Source organism: Pipistrellus hanaki, assembly GCF_964339955.1.
Source record: "Pipistrellus hanaki genome assembly, chromosome: 5".
Taxonomy (NCBI): Eukaryota; Metazoa; Chordata; class Mammalia; order Chiroptera; family Vespertilionidae; genus Pipistrellus; species Pipistrellus hanaki.
This window is the reverse complement of record NC_140507.1, coordinates 73958830-73980966: the sequence shown is the minus strand read 5'-3', so window position 1 is coordinate 73980966 and position 22137 is coordinate 73958830. Positions and strand designations below refer to the sequence as shown.

The 22137-nt window shown below is 46.5% G+C and overlaps 1 protein-coding gene across 38 annotated transcripts in view; it reads left to right on the top strand.

Moving 5' to 3' along the window:
* The first annotated feature begins 16 nt into the window (after positions 1-16).
* The window catches only part of RANBP3 (RAN binding protein 3), a 58590-nt gene continuing 36469 nt past the window's right edge, over positions 17-22137 (top strand). For 7 of the 38 annotated variants that reach the window (XM_084885530.1, XM_084885528.1, XM_084885527.1 and 4 more), the window contains exon 1: positions 29-250. In XM_084885530.1, coding sequence (XP_084741656.1) covers positions 229-250 — 22 coding nt within the window. In that variant the 5' untranslated portion in view covers positions 29-228. Of the gene's footprint in view, positions 251-22137 lie in introns of all 38 variants that reach the window. The other 31 variants (XM_084885534.1, XM_084885533.1, XM_084885553.1 and 28 more) reach the window with 9 other exon arrangements.

Below are 22137 nucleotides of genomic sequence, written 5' to 3'. Positions count from 1 at the left end.
GGCGGGAAAAGGAGGCGGGGGCGGTTAGGGCGCCGGCGAGTGCTCGGAACCGGGCCTGGCGGTGACAGCAACGCGGAGCTCGACTCCGCGCCAGGCGCGGCGCGCAGGCGCGAGCTGCCCTCCTCTCCCGGAGTCGGCTTGGGAAGTGCGCACGCGCGAGAGTTTCTGGCAGAAAGCAGGCGAGCGGCGGCCAGCGCGGAGCCTTGTGGGAGGGCTTGAGGAAGTAAAATGGCGGACCTGGCGAACGAAGGTAGGGGAGGCGCCGTCGAGGTCCAGCTGGCGGCCGGCGAACGGGCGGGGGAAGGTCCAAAGGCCACAAGCCCGAGGGGTGAGCACCCCGGAGTGCGGGGGGCCTGCCTGCTCCCAGATGGTGGCGCCGTGGGTCCCGCAGCGGTCCCCAATGGCGTCCCCTCAGGCAGGGCTAACCGGCTCGGCCCATCACTCCCGGCAGCCCCGACTCTGCCGCCCCCCGGCTAGAGGGTCTCGAAGGCGGCTGGGGCCGCGGCCTGGACGCCCTTCCGCCTCGCGGGTCAGGCCGAGGGCTGGTAGGCATGGGAGGCGCGGCCTCGTCGCCTTGGCCTCGGTTGTAAATAGATCTCGGGGCCTGGTGGTGGTTCCAGCGCGCCACACTCCCTCCCCGCCCCCTCATTCTCCTGCACCCGGCCTTCCTCCCACCCCCGTCCCGGGCCTTGCTGTCTGACCCACCCACCCACCAATCCTTTGGGGTTCTCACCCTCTGCGGGCCTTCCTCATTCAGAGGACCGAGGACGCCCGGTTTGTTTGCACCGCCCGCCCGCAACTCGGCCCCCAGTTCCCGCCAGTTCCCCCAGATCCTTCGTGGCGACCTGAGAGTCGCCCCTACTCTACCAGCATGTAGGCCCGGCCGCAGGATGTGGGCCCTGAAAGTCCTGGCTCCTCTTTGGCCCTTTTTTGCTGCAGTTCCAGAGAGAGTCAGAGAGAGACTGTGATCCTCTCCCCTGTAGAGCGCTGACATCCCACCCGAACGTTTATGACAAGGTTACAGAGCCGAATCCCTGGAGAAAACACTCCATAAGCCGATGTCTGCTTACACCAACAGTGGTTGTGGATATCGCTGTAGCTTCAGGACTTCCTAGGCCTATTTTTAGCTCCCTCGTTTTCTAGGTGCACAGCTACTAGCGAGCTGTCTCCCTGCCTGGCCCTGATCCCCAGTACCATGCTCCCTGCTATTGGAGGGTGTCCTGAGGTTCCCATAGGGAACCGCGTGAATGCATGATAAGTGTTCACCCTGGTGGAGCATTTGTGATGGTGCTAGGTAATGTTCCGTGTCTTGATTACCCTGTGTTTTCTCCCGTAATACAAAAGCTCTATGAGGTAGGTACTGTAGTTATTTGTACAAAGCAGGTCGCACAGCCAATAAGGAGCAATGGATGTGAATCAATGAGGTCTGGCTTCAGAAGCACCTCTTACCGTGGTCATTTTATGGCACATCCCTTCTAAAAGATAAAGGAGTCTATAGAGCATTCATAAGATTTAAAGGCAGTAGAGGGACTGGACAAATTGGAATCAGTATGACTTACTTTATATATTTATCTCTTTGCCTGCTTCAGTTTCTTGGTCTCAAGACTCATATACCCAATATCATATTCGCCATTTCTATTTGGATGTCTAATAGGCATATCAAACAAAATCCCTGTCTTTTCTCCGAAAACCTGTCCATGCCATCGTCTTTCCCCCATTGTAGTAAATGGCAAGTCTGTTCTTTGAATCAGGCCCAAAACCTTAAAGTCACCTTGACTCCTCTTATTTGCCACAGTAAATCCTGTCTGTTCTATCTTAAAAATTATTTTAGAGGATGACCACTCACCACCAACACTATTGCCACTTGGGTTTTCCTTCTACCCTTACTGCTTAACCCAGAAGCCATAGTGAGACCTCCCTGACCTCCTCTCCCACCACTCTCCCCCTAATTCTGGCTTTCTCGGTGTCCCTTGAGTAATCCATTAGCTCCCTCCATTATGCCTTTGGACCTGGTGCTTCCTCTCCTTTACTTCCATGGCCCACTCCCTCGCCTCTGTCACAGATTACTTTATTATTGAGATTTTCTCTGGCCACCTATGTTAAATTGTATCCACGTTCTCTATTCCCTTTACCCTGCTTTATTTTACCCACAGCACTTAATCACCACCTGGCATGCTAGGTTTACTTATTTGTTCAACTACTCCTCCACTGGAATATAAACTCCACCAGGGCAAGGCTTTCTGCCTGTCATTATTACTGATGGAGTTACAACATCTGGCACAGAGTAGTTATCCAAGAAATGTTTGTCGAATGAATGAATGAATGAATGAATGAATGAATTCAGTGAGGACCTTCATTGGTAGATATCTTTTAGCATAAAGAGGAAATTACGGATTTCTGTTTCCCAAGGATACCATTTCTAGCATATACCTGACACATCAGCTGTCAATTATAAATTACATAGTTGAATGGGTAAGTGTAAAATAGAGAAACGGAATGTTTTTGTATAATGAAAGCCACACTCACCTAATACTTTGCCTCTGGCACTAGTTCTGGCATAGTTGTCCTCAGGAAATCAACTTTCAGGGCTTTTTATGCCTCACATATTTCTGCCATCCTTTAATTAGTCATTGACTCCATTTCTGGATTTGGCTTGGATGTTAAACTTCTTATCCACTGTAAGCTAAGACTCCCTTGCCTAGGAATTTTGAAGCCTTAGGGACTGCCCCCATCTAGGTGCTTTCCCTCTTGCTATTTAAGCTCCAAATGCTCTCTTGGATTCTGTCTTTCTAGACAGGGATCCTAAGCTGATCCATCCTCACACCCTCTGTCTCTTCTCTGGGCCATTGCCACCTCTGTGTGAGTCTGAGGCATTGGCTAGCCACCCGGTCTGGGCATCAGGATGTCTAGGGAGCTTTTTTAAAACCAGAAATGCTCAGTCCCCATACCACACCTATTCTGATTCTGTGAGATGTTGGGTGGGCCTTGGGCATCTATACAGTTAGAAAGCAGCCAGGGTTGAGAAACCACGGGCTTGAGTGGGACTGCTTATCTATAAAGAAACATTTCCTATGCTTTACCCAATACAGCATCTTGTTGGCCCTTGTTGCCATTGTGATCTCTTCAGGGATGCTGACAACAGCACCCATAGCCCTTGCTTGGTATTCCTGTACAAGTCTGACTTTTATGAGACTGATGCGCTACCTACTGCGCTACCGAGGCACCTAAGTCTGTGACTTTTAAAGTCCAGTTGTGTTTTGGGATATTCTCTTCTGCCTGGAAATTTTGCTGTTGATACATCCCAAACTAACCAACCTACCTCTGAAGTTATTCTGCATTGTAGACTTACAGCAGGCTTTGATGGCAGCATTTTGACCTTGGTAAAGTTAACGAAGAATAGGGAGAGGGGAGCAGAGTGTATTTGAGTTATAGGAAATTTGGGGTTTTAGATCCTGCATTATCATATACATTACTAATACATTTGAATTCTTACTGACTTGTGGACATGCATGGTAGAAAGCTGAGCAGGGTTCTCAACTTTGGCCCCATTGATATTTTGGGTTGGATGATTTTAAAAAATATATATTTTATTTTAGCCAAAACCGGTTTGGCTCAGCGGATAGAGCATCGGTCTGTGGACTGAAAGGTCCCGGGTTTGATTCTGGTCAAGGGCATGTACCTCGGTTGCGGGCACATCCCCAGTAGGGGGTGTACAAGAGGCAGCTGGTCAATGTTTCTCTCTCATCGATGTTTCTGGCTCTCTATCCCTCTCCCTTCCTCTCTGTAAAATAAATCAGAGAGCCAGAAACATTGATGAGAGAGAAACATCAATCAGCTGCCTCCTGCACATCCCCCTAATGGGGATGTGCTCACAACCAAGGTACACGCCCTTGACTGGAATCGAACCTGGGACCCTTGAGTCCACAGGCAGATGCTCTATCCACTGAGCCAAACCGGTTAGTGCAGGTTAGATGATTCTCTGTGGTGGAGGCTGCCCTATACCTTGTAGGATGTTTAGCATCATAGTGGCATTCCTGATTCTACCCACAGATACCAGTAGCACACATCCTCCCCTGCGTCCCTGCCTTGGGGGTCGTGACAACCAAATATGTCTTCAGATACTGCAAAATGTCCCAGAGTGGGCATTGAGTGAACCATCAACAGTTAAAACCCACTAGGATAAGTGATGGTGAAGCACAGGTTTTGCCCTGTGTATTGGATTTATGTTTTGACTCTGCCTTTGTATTCTCTGAGTGCCTTTAAGCAAATTCTTAACCCTTTCGAGCCTCAGTTTCCTTACCAGTAATATGGGAATGATCGTAACTATCTCATGGTTGCTGGGAGTATTTGCTAAATTAATGCATATAAATTATTTAGCACCTGTCTCAGCGCCCAGTAATAAACAGTCAGTAAATGGTAGTTATTTTTTGCAGTGGGCTCATGTAGACATATTTAGCTTAAGTGCTCATCAAAGAGAGAGAGAAAAAAAGAAAGAAAAAGAAATGAATCTGACTAGTGCAGATGAATCTACCCCACTGAATGAGATGGATGACCCTGGGGGTCAGCCCATGATGGAGGCCAGCGGAGCTGGTCCTCCTATGTTTTCTGTCCTGCTTTTCGTTGCTTGATCTTCTAGCTATGGGTTCTCAGCCTCAGCACTATGGATATATGGAACCAGATCATTCTTTGTTGTGGGGCTACCCTGTGCATTATAGGGTGTTGATTGGCTTCCCGGGCCTTGATTCACTATACACCAGTAGGACCCTTCCCCAGGTATTATAACCAAAAATGTCTCCAGAGGTTGCCAATGTCCCCTGTCAGGGTGGCACAATTACCCTCAGTTGAGAACCAGTGATCTAGCCTGACCAGCTGTCAGTCCAGAGATTTTCAAGGTTGGTTTGACTTTTCTCAGTTTTTATCTTGTTGACTTAAAACCTAAACCCTGAGAGGATGAGTTGCAACCAAATTTTTATTAATAAGCCAGAACTCAGTTGGACTCCTTAATTCACTTAATTCTCACCATCCTCTTGCCCTGCCCTAAACTTAATTTTTAGGCTAAGTGATAAACACTTAAAATTTTTCATTAAGTTGTGATAAACATTAACTCTAGGTCAAAGCATGCACATTTGACTCTCGGGTGCCTCTCACATCTGTAGCATGTGGGGCCTGTTGTTAATGAGAGGTGTCATGCTACCTCAAAGGCTGCAAAATCATTGGGTGTTAGAGCTAATCGGGATGTGGTTTTTGCTTATACGTCCAAGAGAGTTTGAGTGAATGGAAGTAATAGGAATTTGGTAAGATCAGAATGGAGTTTGCAAAAGAGACATTGTTTGGGGTATTTTAGGTACCAGTTGAATTCTGGCTCTAATAAGTGAGTCCAGGCAGAGAATAGGCTGGAGTGGGTGATGAGGGCCCCTCAGGGAGCAGTGGGTGCATTAGAAAGGCAGATGGCCAGGGTGACTAGTATTGACTTGACCAAGCCTTCGTAGCTCTCCATGGTACTTGAAGCAGTCAAGAGGCAGATGGGTTTACAATTGCATCATCTACGCAGGACCTAGTGGTAATGTGGGCAGCAAGTTTCTTCATTTTATTTGAACAGGATTTCTTTTCCCACCTGTGTGCAGTACCCTTCCTGTAGTCTCATGGAACCCTGTGTAGTGTGATTGTCCATTACTACTAGGTAGCAAACTGTATAGCACAGGGCCTCAAAGTAAAACCCTGCATGTCCACAGCACACTGTGCTGTTGCATAGTACTTGCTGTGAATCTTAACCCTGATTGCCCATCCCACTTGTTTATTGTTTAAGGAGGTTTTGAGGAAAATAAAAACTGATGCCTGTACTGTACCATCATTGCTGTGTTGGTCCAGGGCATCGTAGTTTTAAAAGGCCCCACAGATGTCTTATGACATGAAGCCAGGGTTGAAAACCACAGGCAGAAGTTACAAGATTGCTTCAAGGATAAGCAGGCATATTTAATTTGGCACATTTAGGTTTTTCTTTGTTTTAATTAGGAGCCAAAACTTAAAAATTCTGAGGTTTCTAGGGGGGAAAATAACCCAAGTTTCTGATTTCTCATGAAAAACAAGAACCAGGCTCCACCTGCATGGTATGATTTGCCTGGTCTGAGGAGCAGCTGTTGCCCTTGAGATATACTGTGCAGACACCACAGTCCTCACTGAGTTGATTGGGGCCTGGCCCACTTCCTCCTTTTCTGGTGCCTTCCCAACCTGGCTTTTTGTTTCAACTCTTTCTACCCCTCTTAGACACAGCGTTCTTTCTACTCAGGGTACTCTTTAAGCTCTGACTGTCTGCAATTAATCTGGGATTCAGTGTTCTCCAATGCTAATATTCATAGAGCAGTATAAGGCAATGGTTTTCCAAGATGGTCCAGAAGCCCCTGGAGATGCCCAAGACCTTTTCAAGGACCTTGGACAAATTGCTTGGCTTCAGTTCCTGCATCTGTGCAGTGGGAACAATGCAAATCAAGTCTGAGGAGAGTTGTGTGAGAGAGAGCATATATCAGATCATTGACTCACTGGCTTTTGTGTATACATATCAGGTACGACTGGCTGTTACTCTTCTGATTGGGTATCTGGGTAGAGAAAATGTTCCTTTGGGGTTATAGCTGTGTTTCTCCACCTCATCATTACTGACATTGGGGTTAGTGGGGGCCATCCCGTGCATAGAAAGAGTTGATACATTTAGCAGTATCCCTCCCTCCATTTTACCCACATGATGCCAGTGGTACCCATCTACCCCAGTCATTACAAGGAAAAATATCTCCAGAGAAGGAAAAATGTCTCAGATGTCCCCTCAAGGACAGAATCATCCCCATGTGAGACTCCCTGGGTTAGGGAATTCCATTGGCACCCCAATACCCAAGACTATGTTCTGTAATCATCTGGTTTACTAAATTCCTAGTCCTGCACACATTTATTTATTTATTTTTTAAAATATATTTTACAGAGAGGAAGAGAGAGGAATAGAGAGTTAGAAACATCGATGAGAGAGAATCATCAATCAGCTGCCTCTTGCACACCCCCTACTGGGAATGTGCCCGCAACCAAGGTACATGCCCTTGACCGGAATCGAACCCGGGACCTTTCAGTTCGCAGGCCAACGCTCTATCCACTGAGCCAAACCGGTTTCGGCCCTGCACACATTTAAATACACAAACTGCCTGGCCGGTGTGTCTCAGTGATTGAGCATCAACCTGTGGACCAAGAGATCACGGTTCAATTCCAGATCAGGGGGCATGCAGGAGGCAGCCAATAGGATAATTCCCATCATTGATGTTTCTCTCTCTCCATCTCCCTTCCTCTTTGAAATAAATACAAATATATTTTAAAATAAATAAATACACAAACTGAGTGAGGAGGAAAAAAGGAGATAACTCACAGAAGTTGGGGGTCACCCTATTTGTATTGTCTGACACACTGGGAACTTACTCTGGTGTATAATGTGATTTAACGAGCTAACAGTCTTTTTCCAAATAATTAATGTAGAACCAGGAGATCTGGTTCAACCTCAGAACATTTGATATTTGGGGTTGAGTCATTCCTTATGACTGGGGGACCGTCCTATGCACCCTATGATGTTGATCAACATCCCGGTCTCCATTTACTAAATGTTATTAGCAGCTTCTCCCCATTGTAATAGCCAAAACTGTCTCCAGACATTGTCCATTGTTCCTAGGGGGAACAAAATCACCCCTGGGGAGAACTACTGGGTTATAAGATTAAATAAAACTATCCAGGAATAAAGGATTTGCCAACTAGAGTTTAGGCTCACCCTCCTGACCTTCATTTTTCATTGTGGTCTTTTGGCATCATGGACTTCATATCCCTGTTAATGAAGAGGAACAGTGCTTTCCATGACCTTTCAGGTCCAAGGTGAGGACCTGACAAAATGTCAGAGCTGGAAAGGACCGTCATAGATGTTCCAGGTCCAAGCCATTCATTTCATGAGAGCTGAAGCAAAGTTGTCCGGTAACAACATGCCTGTTGCCAGGCATTGAGTCAATTGGTCATCCTTTCTGGTGGGTCAGTACCATCAACTTAATGGGAATTTGTTCTTCTCCCCAAAACTGACTCGTGGGGCACTATGTTTGCTCTCACTCTCTCAAAGAAAAATAGGAAATGGCAGAGATGGTAGTTACTTCCTGCACATGTTTAGAAGGTAGGCCTTGTTTCTGCAGAAAGTTTAAACTCCCCTAGGTTTTCCATACAGAGTCTCTGGAATTTGTTGACCCAGAATTAATGCCTGTGCTGCATCTGTAACAACAGAGCAGGAGAGGGGAAAATAGTTCTTGAATGTTTAGCTTTCTCCACTGAGCAAGAGCTCATTGGAGTAAAGCCACTGGGGATCTAATAGTGTCCAATGTCTGGATTATTCATCTTTACCATTTGGGAGATTCGGGAACACCCTGCTTATGGAGTCTTCTTGTCAGCAGAGCAAGAGTTATTACAGATGCCAAGATGACATGCCTTCATAGTCTCATTATAGTCATCTCCGTCCCCACAGCTAAGAGACCAACAGGCTCTGTCTCCACGGCCACAAGACTAGCCTGAGCCACCATTGTTACTGCCATTTCTCACCTGGATGACTTCTGGAGGCACCTCACTGGTCCCCTTGCATCTACTCCTGCCTCCCTGAGATTTCACCTCCCAGAATGATCTTCCCCTACATTTTATTTACAAAACTTTTCTCACACACATGAGAGAGAGAGTCACATAAGGACTACTGCCAGAGTGGATCTTTTAAAAATATAAACCAGGAGTTTCGGTTGGAGCATCATCCTGAGCACCAAGAGGTTGCAGGTTTGATTCCTGATCAGGGCACAGCACTGGGTTGTGGGTTCCATCCCTGGTCAGGATGCATATGGAGGCAACTGATTGATGTTTCTCACATCAGTATTTCTCTCTAAACTCTATAAATGTATCCTTGAGTGAAGAACATTCATCTACGTGTGTGTGTAATAATAAAGAGCTAATATGCTAATGGTCATGACGCCCTCATGCTGTAATGACCATTCAGCAGGAGGCTGTGTGTGTGGTAGGGCAGAGTCACTGTGTTGCTCCAGAGACTGGCGGGGAGGCGGCTGGAGGAGGCGGGACCATTCCGTGGCAGGGAGGGCAGGGTGAGAGTCCGTAGTGCCCCCCTTACCAGTCCTTTGCCACTCAGCGCTGCTAGGAAGCAGAGCTCGAAACTTGGCAGCAGGCGAGAGGCTTCCACACACTCTTCCAATGCCATGACGGGGCAGAGCCGCTGCGTTGCTCCGGAGACAGGGCAGAAGCAGGGAGGTGCCCAGAAGCAGGGAGGTGCCCAGGTGACTCGCAGGACCGAAGGCAGGGCTTGAATCGGCCAGAGAAGGCCGGAGGAGTCGGTCAGAGCAAGGGGCCAGGTGCACTTGAGCTCTGGGTAGAGAGGGTGTCAAGGCGGGGCAGTAAGCGGGTGGGCGGGGCTGCATGATTTTGAGCACCGGGTCACTAGCGTGTGTGTGTGTGTGTGTGTGTGTGTGTGTGTGTGTAAATGTACTTTTTTATTTTTTATTTTTTTATTTTTATTTATTTATTTTATTGATTATGGTATCACATAATTGTTCTTCCCCCCTCCCCCCCCCGTTCCCATCTCAAACCCCTCCCTACATATGCCCCCACCCCCCTGTTGTCCCTGGGCACTGTCTAGGCCCATATGCATGCACACAAGTCCTGTAAATATACTTTTACTCTATATATATTAGAGGCCGAGCACATGATTGAAATCACATGAGGTGCTCCACTTCCTGCCTCCTCTCGCACCTTGCTGCACACACAGCCTCCTGCTGATTGGTCATTACAGCATGACGACCATTAGCATATTAGCTCTTTATTACATAGAATGGATATATACACACACACTCACACACACACATTCTAGAGGCCCGGTGCACAAAATTTGTGCACTGGGGGGGGGGGGGTGTCCCCTCTTCCCAGATTACCAGAGGGCTCAAGCTAGACCTAGACACCCCACCAGTGCACAGTCAGGGTCGGGGAGTTACGCAGGAGGTTGGCCAGCCAGGAAGGAACTGCAGGAGGGCTCCAGGGTGTGTCTGGCCCCTCTTGCTCTACTGGTCGGAGCTTCTGCCCCCTGGTGGTCAGTGCACATCATAGCTACTGGTCAACTGGTTAACTGTCTGCCCCATGGTTGATTGTCTGCCCCTGAGGTCAGTGCACGTCATAGTGAGCAGTTGAGCAGCCTTAACATATCATTAACATATTACACTTTGATTGATTAAATGGCTATCCGGACTCTTAGCATATTAAGCTTTTTTATTATATAGAATACACACACACACACACACACACACACACACACACCAGATTCTGTCACTCTCCTGCCTGGAGTCCACTGGCCTCCCTCTAGACTAGAGCGATCCAGACTCCTCATCACAGCATCCCCTCACAACCTCACCTCCCACCTTTCCCTGTGGAAACTCTTAGTCATGTTGACCTCCAGGTTCTTTCTGACCTTAGGACTTTAATATTTGGGGTTCCCTCTGCTCAGTATATTTGGCGTTCACCTCTTCATTGTCTGAGGTTCAAATGATAGCTCAGAGAGTCTTTTCCCACCCACTCATCATATACCCTTCGATCCAGTTGCTCTTTCCCACCCCCTGCTTTATCTTTCTTATAGCACCTGTCTTCAGAATTATTTCATTATCTCTCTCACCTTTGGGCACGTGTTTTCTGTTCCCATTAGAGAGCTGTGACCATGCTCAGCATGGTGCCTGGCATGTAGCAGGTGCTCAGTAAATCATGCAACTGGGAACAAGACTTGGCTAATTGGCCCTCCATCAGGCCAGATCAATGAGATCTCACTTCAGTGAATCTCTCAGCCTCAGAAGGACTTGAGGGGTTTGAGATACTGAGCATTTATGTTGAGGTGTCCCAGCATTCATGCAGCTCTCAGAAGGACTAAACCCTCCTTCAAACGTGAGGGTATCATTGTTGGGGGCCTGAAAGCCCATGCTTTAGGGTGGCATAAAAGTATTTGCAGTCTTCCGTGTATAATTATGACTGTAATAATGCCAATGTGGAATTTATATTCTGTGTCAGCCACTTTCCAATCACTTTATATGCATTTAATTTAATCTTTCCCAAAAATGCCTGAGGTGTAGGTACCATCCCTGTTGGACAAAGGACAATATACAAAGAAAATGAGTTAACTTGCCCAGCCACCAGTGCCCTCATTCCCGAATTTTATCATTTTCCGTTTGGGTCTGCAACCTCAGCAGAAGTTCTGTAGTCCTTAGATTTCCTTCCTGTAAGGGGATTTCTGTTGTCTTTACTGGAACTTTTCTCCAGTCTTCAGCCACTTTTACTTCACCTCAGCTGTACTGGGTGTCACGCTATGTAGTGGCAGAATAGAGAGGTGCTGTCAACGCTGGATTCCTGAATTTATCAGCAGTTTTAGGTGAAGTTCCTGACTTTGTATGACTTATTTAATAGGTTTGTGGGGCTTTTTTTTTTAAGTCAAACCACAGAGGTGCCTAAAGTAACAAGGTCTTCCCTCGGCATCTTAGTCTGGGTGGGTGGGGCAGAGGGTTTGGCTACAAGGCTGATAAATAGAAGAAGGCAGACTGCTGCTTAGCCCGAGGTGTGGTTCAGGGCATGTGAGGTATCTACAATAGCTCCCTCAGAGTCAGGTTTAGGGTTCTGATTCCACCTTTGCCACTTACCAGCTTTGTGACTTCAGGCAAGGCACTTTTATGTCCAGGACTTCACAGTTTTGTTTCATGATTTGAAAATCAGAGATGATAAATAATACATATGCCATGGGGGTTGTGATGACGTTCAATGAGACAGTGTGTGAAGTACTTTCCACTAGGTCTAGTAAAGGCCATTCAACAAGTGTTAATTGCTTGTTCCTCATCACCACTGTTAGAAGTCTAGGAGTCTGGCAGTAAGATGAGAACAATAAAAAATGTTTTCGATTTCGATAGTTGAATGTTCTCCAAAGAACATTCTGGGGGGAAGAAGGGGTTACATAAAATAAAAGCCAGCATTATCTCCTAAAACTGTGCTCCCTATGAGAACAGTTGAGAGTTGCCTGGGGAGAACTATATTTGAGTACCCAAAAAAGAATTCAGGGGCCCACAACCATCCAGTAGCAGGGCTGGGTGGTCACTGAGCATGTGGTACACTAGAGAGAGGCATCACCTAGCAACAACATGATTGAGATCAGTGTCTTCTTCACCAAAGAATTAGTTTGAGAACAGAGCTGACACAGAAATGAGAGTTCACCTTTATGTTGCTGCACAGAACTGTTTATAATAATCCCTGAGAAAAGAAATGACGGGCTGTGATGGTGTCACAGGATTAAAGTAGTTGCCACGTATTAATAATTATTTGTGTTGGCAAGATGCTTTCCATATTTTTTGCACAGATAAGATTAAGACACATCAGCCCAGGATTAAAGCTCATTTTATACAAGTACCTTGCTGACATTTTAGACAGGAATTCCAAGTGGCTTTCCAGCAGGGGCTGTTTCCTGGCAGGTGTTCAAGCCATCATTTAGGAGGTGAATAAACAGAACAGGAAAGATAATCCAGGTTCCCTTCTCTGTGTGTTTGCCTAGATCTGCATATTTTCTTCTATTTAGTTTAACAGAGATCCTCAAAGACAAAGGTTGGAGGTAGCCACAGGGGGGTGCCAAAGCTTGTCACAGGACAGTCTGCCTTTGGTAATTTGTGTATACTAACACCGGGTGAAGAAGGAGAATTTATGTGGAAGGGAAGAGCAAAAAGAATGTGTTTATTTTCAGCTTGGAATCTGAATGTGTTATGCAAAGGATTTCATAGTTAAACATTTGACCAATGAAGACCATGCAATTAGTTTCACCACTAAGAGTGCATCTTAGAATGTGTATTCATTCTTTCTTTGAGGATTTAATGGATTAGCTGTTGTCTAAGTGCACACTTGTCACATTATTTGTTGAAAGCATTGGGCCCTCCCCAAAACTCATCACTTGCCCTCTAGTTTCTTTTATTTGATTTCAGAGAGGAAAGGAGAGGGAGAGAGGGAAGAAGCATCAATAGATGAGAATCATTGATCACTGCCTCCCACAAGCCCCACTGGGGATCTAACCCACAACTCGGGCATTTACTATGATTGAGAATCTAACCATGACCTGGTTCATAGGCTGACACTCAATCACTGAGCTATACCGGCCAGGCTCCCTCTAGTTTCTTTTGTACTCTTCTATAAATGTTTGTACAGAATGTTAACTGACAGCTGCTATATTCAAAGAAAAAGTATGTTTACTTCTTCACTTGAAGGCCCTCCTAAGCAGAAAAGATGGGAGAAAGCAAACTGGGGTCATGGCTTCTCCCTTTTGCACTTGTGCATGGATAGCAGTGGAGCTCAGCTGTGTGGGCTTCAGAGTCGGGCCTGCCTGGGTTGGAGACCCATTCCCACCTTGGGCCAGTCACTGGGCCCCTCTGAGTCTCCATTTCCTGTTCTATAAAATAAGGACATTGGAATGACCTGCTTCCTAAGGTGGTTGTGAAGGTTCAGGATAATGTTGCAGATAAAGCACCCTGCCTAGCCCATAAATACTGGAAGCTCAATGGCTGCTGGATATATGAAATCATCCTGGGGTTTTGGGAAACCCCACTTGGGAATGTCCTTGCTCTGAATAACTTGGCAGAGGCTGAGGGAAGTCTAAAGATGGGATCTCAAGACCTCTGAAAACACACTGTTCTACCCAGAGCCACCTCTGGGGTCCAAGTCAAATCCTGGCTCTCCATTTCTTGCTTGTAGCAGGGACTCTGCCTCCTTTCCTCAGCCACCCTTTCCTTTGGGTTCTTCGCCCTTCTTAGACTGGCTTTGGGGCAGTGCCTATCTTCATCCACCTTCCTTGCTGCCTCTGAAATGTACACATAACTCCTTTGATCTTAAGGCTCTGAGCAAAGAATACACAGATAAAACCCTTGAGTCCAGTCCCTGGCCTACTGGTAGAGGTGGTATCAGGAAGCTCAATATTTAAATTTTCTCAAGTGTGGGGCTGTTTAAAACTTTTCTCCTCCTCCCTAGCTGGTTTGGCTCAATGGATAGAGAGTCAGTCTGTGGTCTGAAGGGTCCCAGGGTCAGTTCCAGTCAAGGGCACATGCCTAGGTTACAGGCTCAATCCCCAGTAGCGGGTATGCAGGAGGCAGCCAATAAATGATTCTTTACTCATCATTGATGTTTCTATTTCTCTCTCCCTCTCTCCTCTCTCAAATCAATAAAAATATGTTTAAAAAATTTTTTTTTCTCCTGTTGACCCTCCTTACCCACTATTAGAGGAGGTAGTTTATGAGCCCTCTCCCTGACAAAGACATTATAAACTAAAATTATGGACATGGCTTTTGGGGTTGGGCTTTTAGTGCTTCCCACTCTTGCACCTAAGCCATTTGAGGACTTTATCTAGGTTCCAGGGCCCCAGTAGTTTCTGCTTTAGGAGAAGGACCAACTGCCTTGGAAACCTTCCCACCCAGAGAGCTACATTCCCTGTGGGCTCCTTGAGTGAGGAGGGAGTCTGCATCTCAGGGATCCCCACCATCTTTCAAGCCACTTTGGACTCATTTCCTAAAGAAAGGAACTGCCTCACATAAAAATTTACAGCTAAAATACAGAACCACATCATTCAAAAACACCTGAAATCTAGCTGAGCCACTGGGCTCTACAGGGCACTTATTACACAAGGTGACTCTACCAAGTCCCAGAGTCATAGCAGATCTACCTAATACATAGAAACAAACACAGGGAAGCAGCCAAAATGTAGAGACAAACATGTCACAAATGAAAGGATGAGAGAAATCTCCAGAAAAATAACTAAATTAAATGGAAGCAAGAAAACTACCAGATAGAATTCAAAACAATAAGGATGCTCAAGGAATTTAATGAGAACTTCAAGAAACTTAGTGAGAATTTAAGGAACTTTGTGAGAACATCAACATAAAAAAGGGCCAGTCAGAAACAAAGTATACACTAACTGAAATAAAGAATAATTTACAGGGGATCAACAGTAGAGGATACTGAGAATCAAATCAAGAATTTGCAATATAAGAAAGCAAAAGACACCCAATCAGAACAGAAAAATAAAACAAATGTCAAGATAGTATAAGGAGCCTCTGGGACAATGTTAAACAAACCAACATTTGCATCATGGGCATACCAGGAGAAGAGGGGAAGCAAAAAAATCAAAAACCTATTTGGAAAAAATGGCAAAAAAAAAAAAACTTCCCTTACCTGGTGAAAGAAATAGGCATACAAGTCCGGGAAGCAGAGCTCCAAACAAGATGAACCCAAAGAGGCCCACACCAAGTTACATCATTTTTAAAATGCCAAAGCTTAAAGGCAAAGAGAGACTCCTAAAAGCAGCAAGAGAAAAGCAGTTAGTTACCTACAAGGGAGCTCCCATAAGACTATCAGCTGATTTTTCAATAGGAACTTAGCAGGCCAGAAGACAGTAACAAGGAATATTCACAGTGATTAAAGGCAAGGATCTACAACCAAGATTACCCAGCAAAGCTATCATTTAGAATTAAAGGTCAGATAAAGAGCTTCCCAGGAAAGGAAAAGCTAAAGGAGTTCACCACCACTAAAATAGTATTACATGTAATGTTAAAGGGTCTTCTTTAAGAAGAAGAACAAATAAAAGATATGTATATCTATCAACAATTGAATCTAAAAATAAAAATTAAATGAGTGAGGAATCTAATGAATAAAATAAACTTGATAAACAAAATAGAACCAGTGTCATGGAAACATGCAACAGACTAAAGAATCTCAGAAGGAAGTAGGGATGGGGAGCCAGAAGAGATTTATTAAAGAACTTTATATAAGCTCTAGAGGCCCAGTGCACGAAATTCATGGACGGGGGTGGTGGGAGCATCCTCAGCCCAGCTTGCACCCTCTCCAATTCGGGACCCCTTGGTATGTCCAACTGCTGATTTAGGCCTGATCCCTAACTTCCTCTACCGGCCTGGTCGCCCCCAACTGCCCTCCCTCTGCTGACCCGGTTGCCCCCAACTGCTCCCCCAGCAGCCTGGTCGCCCCACATAGCCTGCTGTTTGGTCATCCGTCCAGTGTTTTCAGTCTGTGTTTGATTGTGATAGCCCCTGGCTTTTTATATATTAGGATTACTTTATGGACACAGACAATAGGGTAATGAAGGCCTGGAGTGGGCAGGAACTGGTTGGAGAAGGGCGGGGTGGGAGGGAGATCTGTAATATTCTCAACAATAAAGGTTTGAAAAAGGAAAGAAAAGAATTACCCAAGTGTGATAGGTGCTTACCTTCCAGGAACTATGCTCAAATATACACTTGTGAATGTGCAGACCTCAGACCTACCAAAGGGAGAGTGTGCCTTTTACTCCTATTGTCCTGGGCTTCAGTGGTCTGTTTTACCGATTGTCCTTAAGGGTCAGAAGTCTGTCTACTGGTGCCACCTTAATCTTAAAGTATATCCAGTGCTCCTTGTTCTCTGCTGCCTCATTTCTCCCTGTTTCCAGTTACCTGGTTAAATGCTGTTCGTCCTTCCACTTAAATGGCACTTCCTCCAAGAAGCTCTCCCCAGTTCACTCCCTTTTTTGCAGGCTCACCACATTGAGTCCCCCAGCTCTGTGCTGTAAGTCCCTTCTATGCATCCCCTGTAATATTCAACTAAAGTCTGACATTATGCTCTGGGAGGCAGGGGACATGTCTGTGTCACCACCACACTATAGAAGCCAGTCTGATGCCTGGCACACAGTGGGTACTTGGGTGTGTGGAATTGCTGAAGGTTGTAGTTGCCAATGAATGTTATGATTGAATCTGTGAACATAGCACGTGGTGTAGCTGGGGAAGTGGGTCCCAGACTGGAGTGACTGGGTGGAGCACCCTGACAGTCACAGTCATGTCAACAGTGCCTCTGGAAGCAGGGCCCTGAGAGCAGGAATCGGCAACTTTCTGTGCCTGGACTTAACTTATCTGTGCTCATCTCAGGGACTGCAAAGGCTAGATTCAAGACACAGAACCTGCTTCGGGGTCAGAACTGGGCTGAACCATTTTGCATCTGAACCTCACAGTTAGATGGAGGGTGACAGGAAGGAAGGGAGAACTGATGCTGTGTGCCAGGATCTCATCAGGGGCTCACTCCTTTCAGCTTCTGGCCAATGAGACCTGCTCCTTCCACAGTTTGCCTAGGCCTGAACTTTGCTCCTCTGGGTTATATGATCATTATCGGGGATCACAGTTGGGTTCAAGCTGGTGCTATCTGGGACACGATAGCTGAGGAAGGGCACTTAGAAAAGGATGCAGGAGCCGAAACCGGTTTGGCTCAGTGGATAGAGCGTCGGCCTGCGGACTGAAAGGTCCCGGGTTCGATTCCAGTTCAAGGGCATGTATTTTGGTTGCAGGCACATCCCCAGTAGGGGTGGTGCAGGAGGCAACTGATGGATGATTCTCTCTCATCGATGTTTCTAACTCTCTATCCCTTTCTCTTCCTCTCTGTAAAAAATCAATAAAATATATATTAAAAAATACTTTAAAAAAGAGAAAGAAAGAAACAAAGAAAGAAAGAAAGAGAAAAGTATGCAGGAGGCATTTGAATCAAGCAGTAGCCATCTTGGTCTTGGCATGTACACTTGGAAAGCTGCTGTGATGCCAAAGTACCAGACACATCCCAGACAGTAGAGCCCGTGCCACCCAGAGGTGGGGTTATTGTTTTATGTGACTTGGGGGCTCTGAATCCCATCCCACTGCACACCAGCGTGTGCCATAGTCACCCGTGGTACACAGTTCTCAAGCCTTGTCTAAAGGTGTTCTAGGAAGGGAGGCTTCCCTGGTCAGACAACTTTGGGCAACATTTGGTTAAACAGACTTCTTTACTGTTTTCTTTCTCTTTTTTGTTATTCCTCACCCGAGGATATTTTTTTCATTCATTTCTTTTTTAGAGAAAGTGGAAGGGAGGGAGGCAAGCAGAGAGGGAGGAGAGGAGAGAGAAACAGACAGACAGAGAGACAGATACACAAAGGTGATTGGTTGGTTGCCTCCTGCATGGTACCTAGCTGGGGATCAAACCTGTGACCCTTCTGTTCCTGAGCCACAGCTCTAACCACTATGCACACCAGCCAGGGCATTGTTGGTTTTCTTTATTTTAATAATGTTTTTATTGATTTCCAAGAGGAAGGGAGAGGTATAGAGAGATAGAAACATCACTGATGAGAGAATCATTGATTGGCTGTCTCCTCCATGCTCCCTAATGGGGATTGAGCCTACAACCAAGTCATGTGCCCTTGACCAGAATCGAATCTGGGACCCTTCAGTTCACAGGCTGACGCCCTACCCACTGAGCCAAACCAGCTAGGGCTTTTTTTTTTTTTCCTTCCCTCGCCCAAGGATATTTCTCCATTGATTTTTAGAGAGAGTAGTAGAAAGAGGAAAAAAAAGAGAAATATCAATGTGAGAGAAACACATCAATTGGTTGCCTCCTGCACATAGGCCCAAGCCGTGGAGGACCCTACAACCAAGATACGAGATACATGCCCTTGATTGGAATCGAACTCTGGACCCTTCAGTCCACAGGCCGATGCTCTATCCACTGAATCAAACTGGGTAGGGCCACCCTTTATTTTCTTAGCCCTTCCTCTGCTGATGTGTCAAGCTAATGCTCTGGACGAGCTGCTTTTTTTTACAAACTAATTTAATCAGGGAGCATCTCACAGAACAAAAACACCTGGTTGGCAGAATCTGGATTGAATAGTCTGCATGTGATTAACATTGTAATAGCTTAGGTCTTTGTGGTGGCCTGGGTCTCTAGAAATTTCTGGTGTCTGAACTAAGAGTTCAAGTAGATCATAGAAGCCTCATTGCTTGACAACCTGAAACTGTTTGGTGATAGGGGACAGTTTTAAAAAACCAGCTGTGACTACTCTGACACGTACAGAACCATCCTACTTGGAAGGGGTGCATATCGTTATTTTGTACTATCAGTACTAATTTGCAATTTATGGACTTCTGACCTTATTGGAGCTGAGTGGAAATGAAATGTGTGTAACTCTGGTGCTTTGTGTGTTTGGTGGAGAACTGACTGGCTGAAGTTCATTGTTACATTTTAGTACAGTGTTGTGTTTGTCATGACTGCCAAACCTGCCCTCAGCGGGGGCCCCAGGTGGGCTGCCAACGCACTTGCCACTTACCCAGTTGTAGCCCTGGCAATGAAAGTCATTTTATTTACTCTGTAACTGCTTATTGAGCATATATTTCATGTGTGGCTCCAAAGATATGGAGGTGAACACAACAGAGGCCTCCATGCAGAGTTTATATTCCTGGGAAGACGCTGCCAGGGAGCAGATAAATAACCCATGCAAGCTCCAGGCCTTGTACACAAACACACTCCCTTTAAATTGGGTGTTCTACCCTAAAGTTTTCTGCCCCCAGCTTGTTCCCATTTTTCCCATGATGCCTGGCATGGAATAAGGGTTTAATAGATATTTGTGATTACATAGTAGCTAGTGTTATGCACGTGAAGAAGTACAAAGAGAGTTTAGGTCAAACTTTTATTGGATGATTCTTAATATGAGGTACATTGGGTGACAGGCTAGGGGTGCAGAGCTGTTTTAGATGCTGTGTCAGTCGTCTCCCAGTCTCCCTGACAAGTAGCCTACGTAGGATCAATGCAGGATACTTTGGGAGCACAGTTCAAACTAGGGGCTCCCTGAAGAAGATGGTATCTGTACATGAATGAGTCTTGACTAAGGGAACACTAGGTGGAGGGACTAAACCAGTAAGAAATCCAGAAATGTGACAGAAGCATGGGGTGTACAAGGACAGTGTCACAGTAAAGGTCAGGTAGGGATGGCCTGTTTGAAGGAGCTCCAACCCTAGTCTGGGAGGGCACTGCAGAGTTTTAGGCATGTGTTTCACACCAATGGTTCTGGCTGCTCTGCAAAAGCCGTACTTAAGCGGGTGAAGGTAGAGACAGAAAAGGTCTGAACTGAGATGGTAGTGACAAGGGTGGATCTGTTTGGATCTCAGCTGGTGTTCCTATTCTCTGGATGGCTCATTTCAGAGGTCAGACTCCATGGTCCCCTCCATAACCTCCCTCTGCCCCAGCTTAGCAACGTGCCAGTTGCAGTACAGAATTGTTTCTTCTTTAGATGGGACCTCTCCCAGACCCTACCACATGGTCCTGTCCTGTCCTGTCCCAGGCGGTCCACACTTACCCTCCTATGTGCCTGCAGATCAGAAAGTTCTTCCTCTGCTGTCCAAATGGTTCTCTCTTCATTTACTCCTTTCTTACTAGCCTGGCAATAATTTTCTGTAGTGCCCTCCCCCCTTGCTCATCCCTTCAGCAGATATTTGTTGAATCCCTTCTGGTTGCCAAGTAATGTTCTCACACCACAGGACAGGGAGGTGGAATCAGGCAGTCTTAGTAGGGGAGATAGACCATAAACCCATAAATACATAGTGAATCAGCTGTTGGTTCCTGCTGTGAGGCCAGTCCAAGGTTTCTTCTAGAAAGTATAATGTGAGTTTAGTGAAGTCTGCAACCTCTCAGGCTGGAGGCTGTTGGAGACAAGGGGCAGAAATCAAGCTCAGAGTGCCTTACATAAAAATCAGCTTCTGTTGACTTAGCTGAAAAGTCTTGGGGATGGAGTTAGCTGTGAGCCAGCTAGGCCCTGGGCCTCCAGCGATGGGATTCAGTTTCCTCCCCTGCCTCCTGCTGGATTGGCTTTAGTCTAAGGTCCCTTTTGATGACAGGCAGCTGGTGGCAGCACCAGGGTTACCTCCCACCGGCTCAGCAGAGAGAGCTCCCATTCCCCAATAGCTCCAACAAAATTTCTGGACCTGAATCTCATTCACCATCAGCAGCCTGGCCTTATTCGAGAGTCACAGTGTCCCCTGGGATCAGGGCATGCAGTACTCCTTAGGCCTGGACCCAGGACTAGGCTCCATCTGAATCAGGTGGGGAAGGGGAGCTTCCCTAAAGAAATGAGGGGTTGGGGGTGCTGGCCAAAACCCTGGCTTGCTTCCTGTGCACCTCAGTGCCTTGTTGCTGGGCAGGAGTTGAAGACAGAAGAGATGCTGGGGCCTGGACCTCCAATTCCTGATGCTGGGTTTGTGGTTTATAGGGCATCACCAGATTGCCTCTGGGATTTCCCATAGTAGACAAGTGAAAATAAGCTGCTGCCATCCCCAGAGTCCCTCCAGCATGTCTTTGCCGTCATTTATTGTCTGCCAGATGCCTGTTCACTCATTCATTCATGCATGCATCCATTCTGGTTTGTCAGGCAGCAGCTATGCACTATGCCAGGAGATGGTTGCTTAGGGTAGCATGGAAACCTTGATGGTGACCCTTACTCTCCTCCCTTTAGCATTTTGTTCTCACATATGTCATTCACCCGTGCCCATTGTGGGCTGTGCACAATGAGAACTGTTGTGGTGAATCTTATTCGGTTATGGTGCAGCTTCAGTGAGCGCGGCAGAGGGAATGGTCACCCTCAGTAGACCTTTGCCTCAAAGTGAAGACTGGTGTCTGTCCTGCTTCTCCAAGAAGTGGGTGTTTGGAGAGATAGGGAGTGAAATAGGATCTCTTTGATTTTTGTCTCGGTCTTGTCCTTTTTCCTCCTCAAACTTCCTCTTCACCTCTTTTTTATTGTGGGTAATCACTGTCACCTAACTGGTCTCTCCACATGGCCTCTTCCCCACACTGTTCTCATTTTAAACCTGAACCATCCTCCGTGTCTCCCCCACTCCTTTTGCACCACTTCCCAAATCCTTGCCAGTGGCCACCATCTGACCCTGGGCTCCGTGCCTTCACACCTGCCACTCTCCCTGCCAGGCTCTTCTCCTTGAGACTTCAGCACCCTCATCTCAGGGATGTTTCCCTGACACTCTGTCTAGACCAAACACTCTACCAGCTCCCTATGGGAGCACTTTTATCAACTGTGAACCGTGTCCCCCTTCTACGTAGCAGTCCTGCTGGGGCAAAGCTGTGTGAATATAGGTTCCTGGTTAATCTAAGCTTCCTATGACTGGAGACTCTGACAGCAGGACTGTGCAGATGCTCCTCAAATTCATGATTCCCCTGGTCTCCCTCCTCTCTCAGCTCTTGGATGCTGAAGGAGAC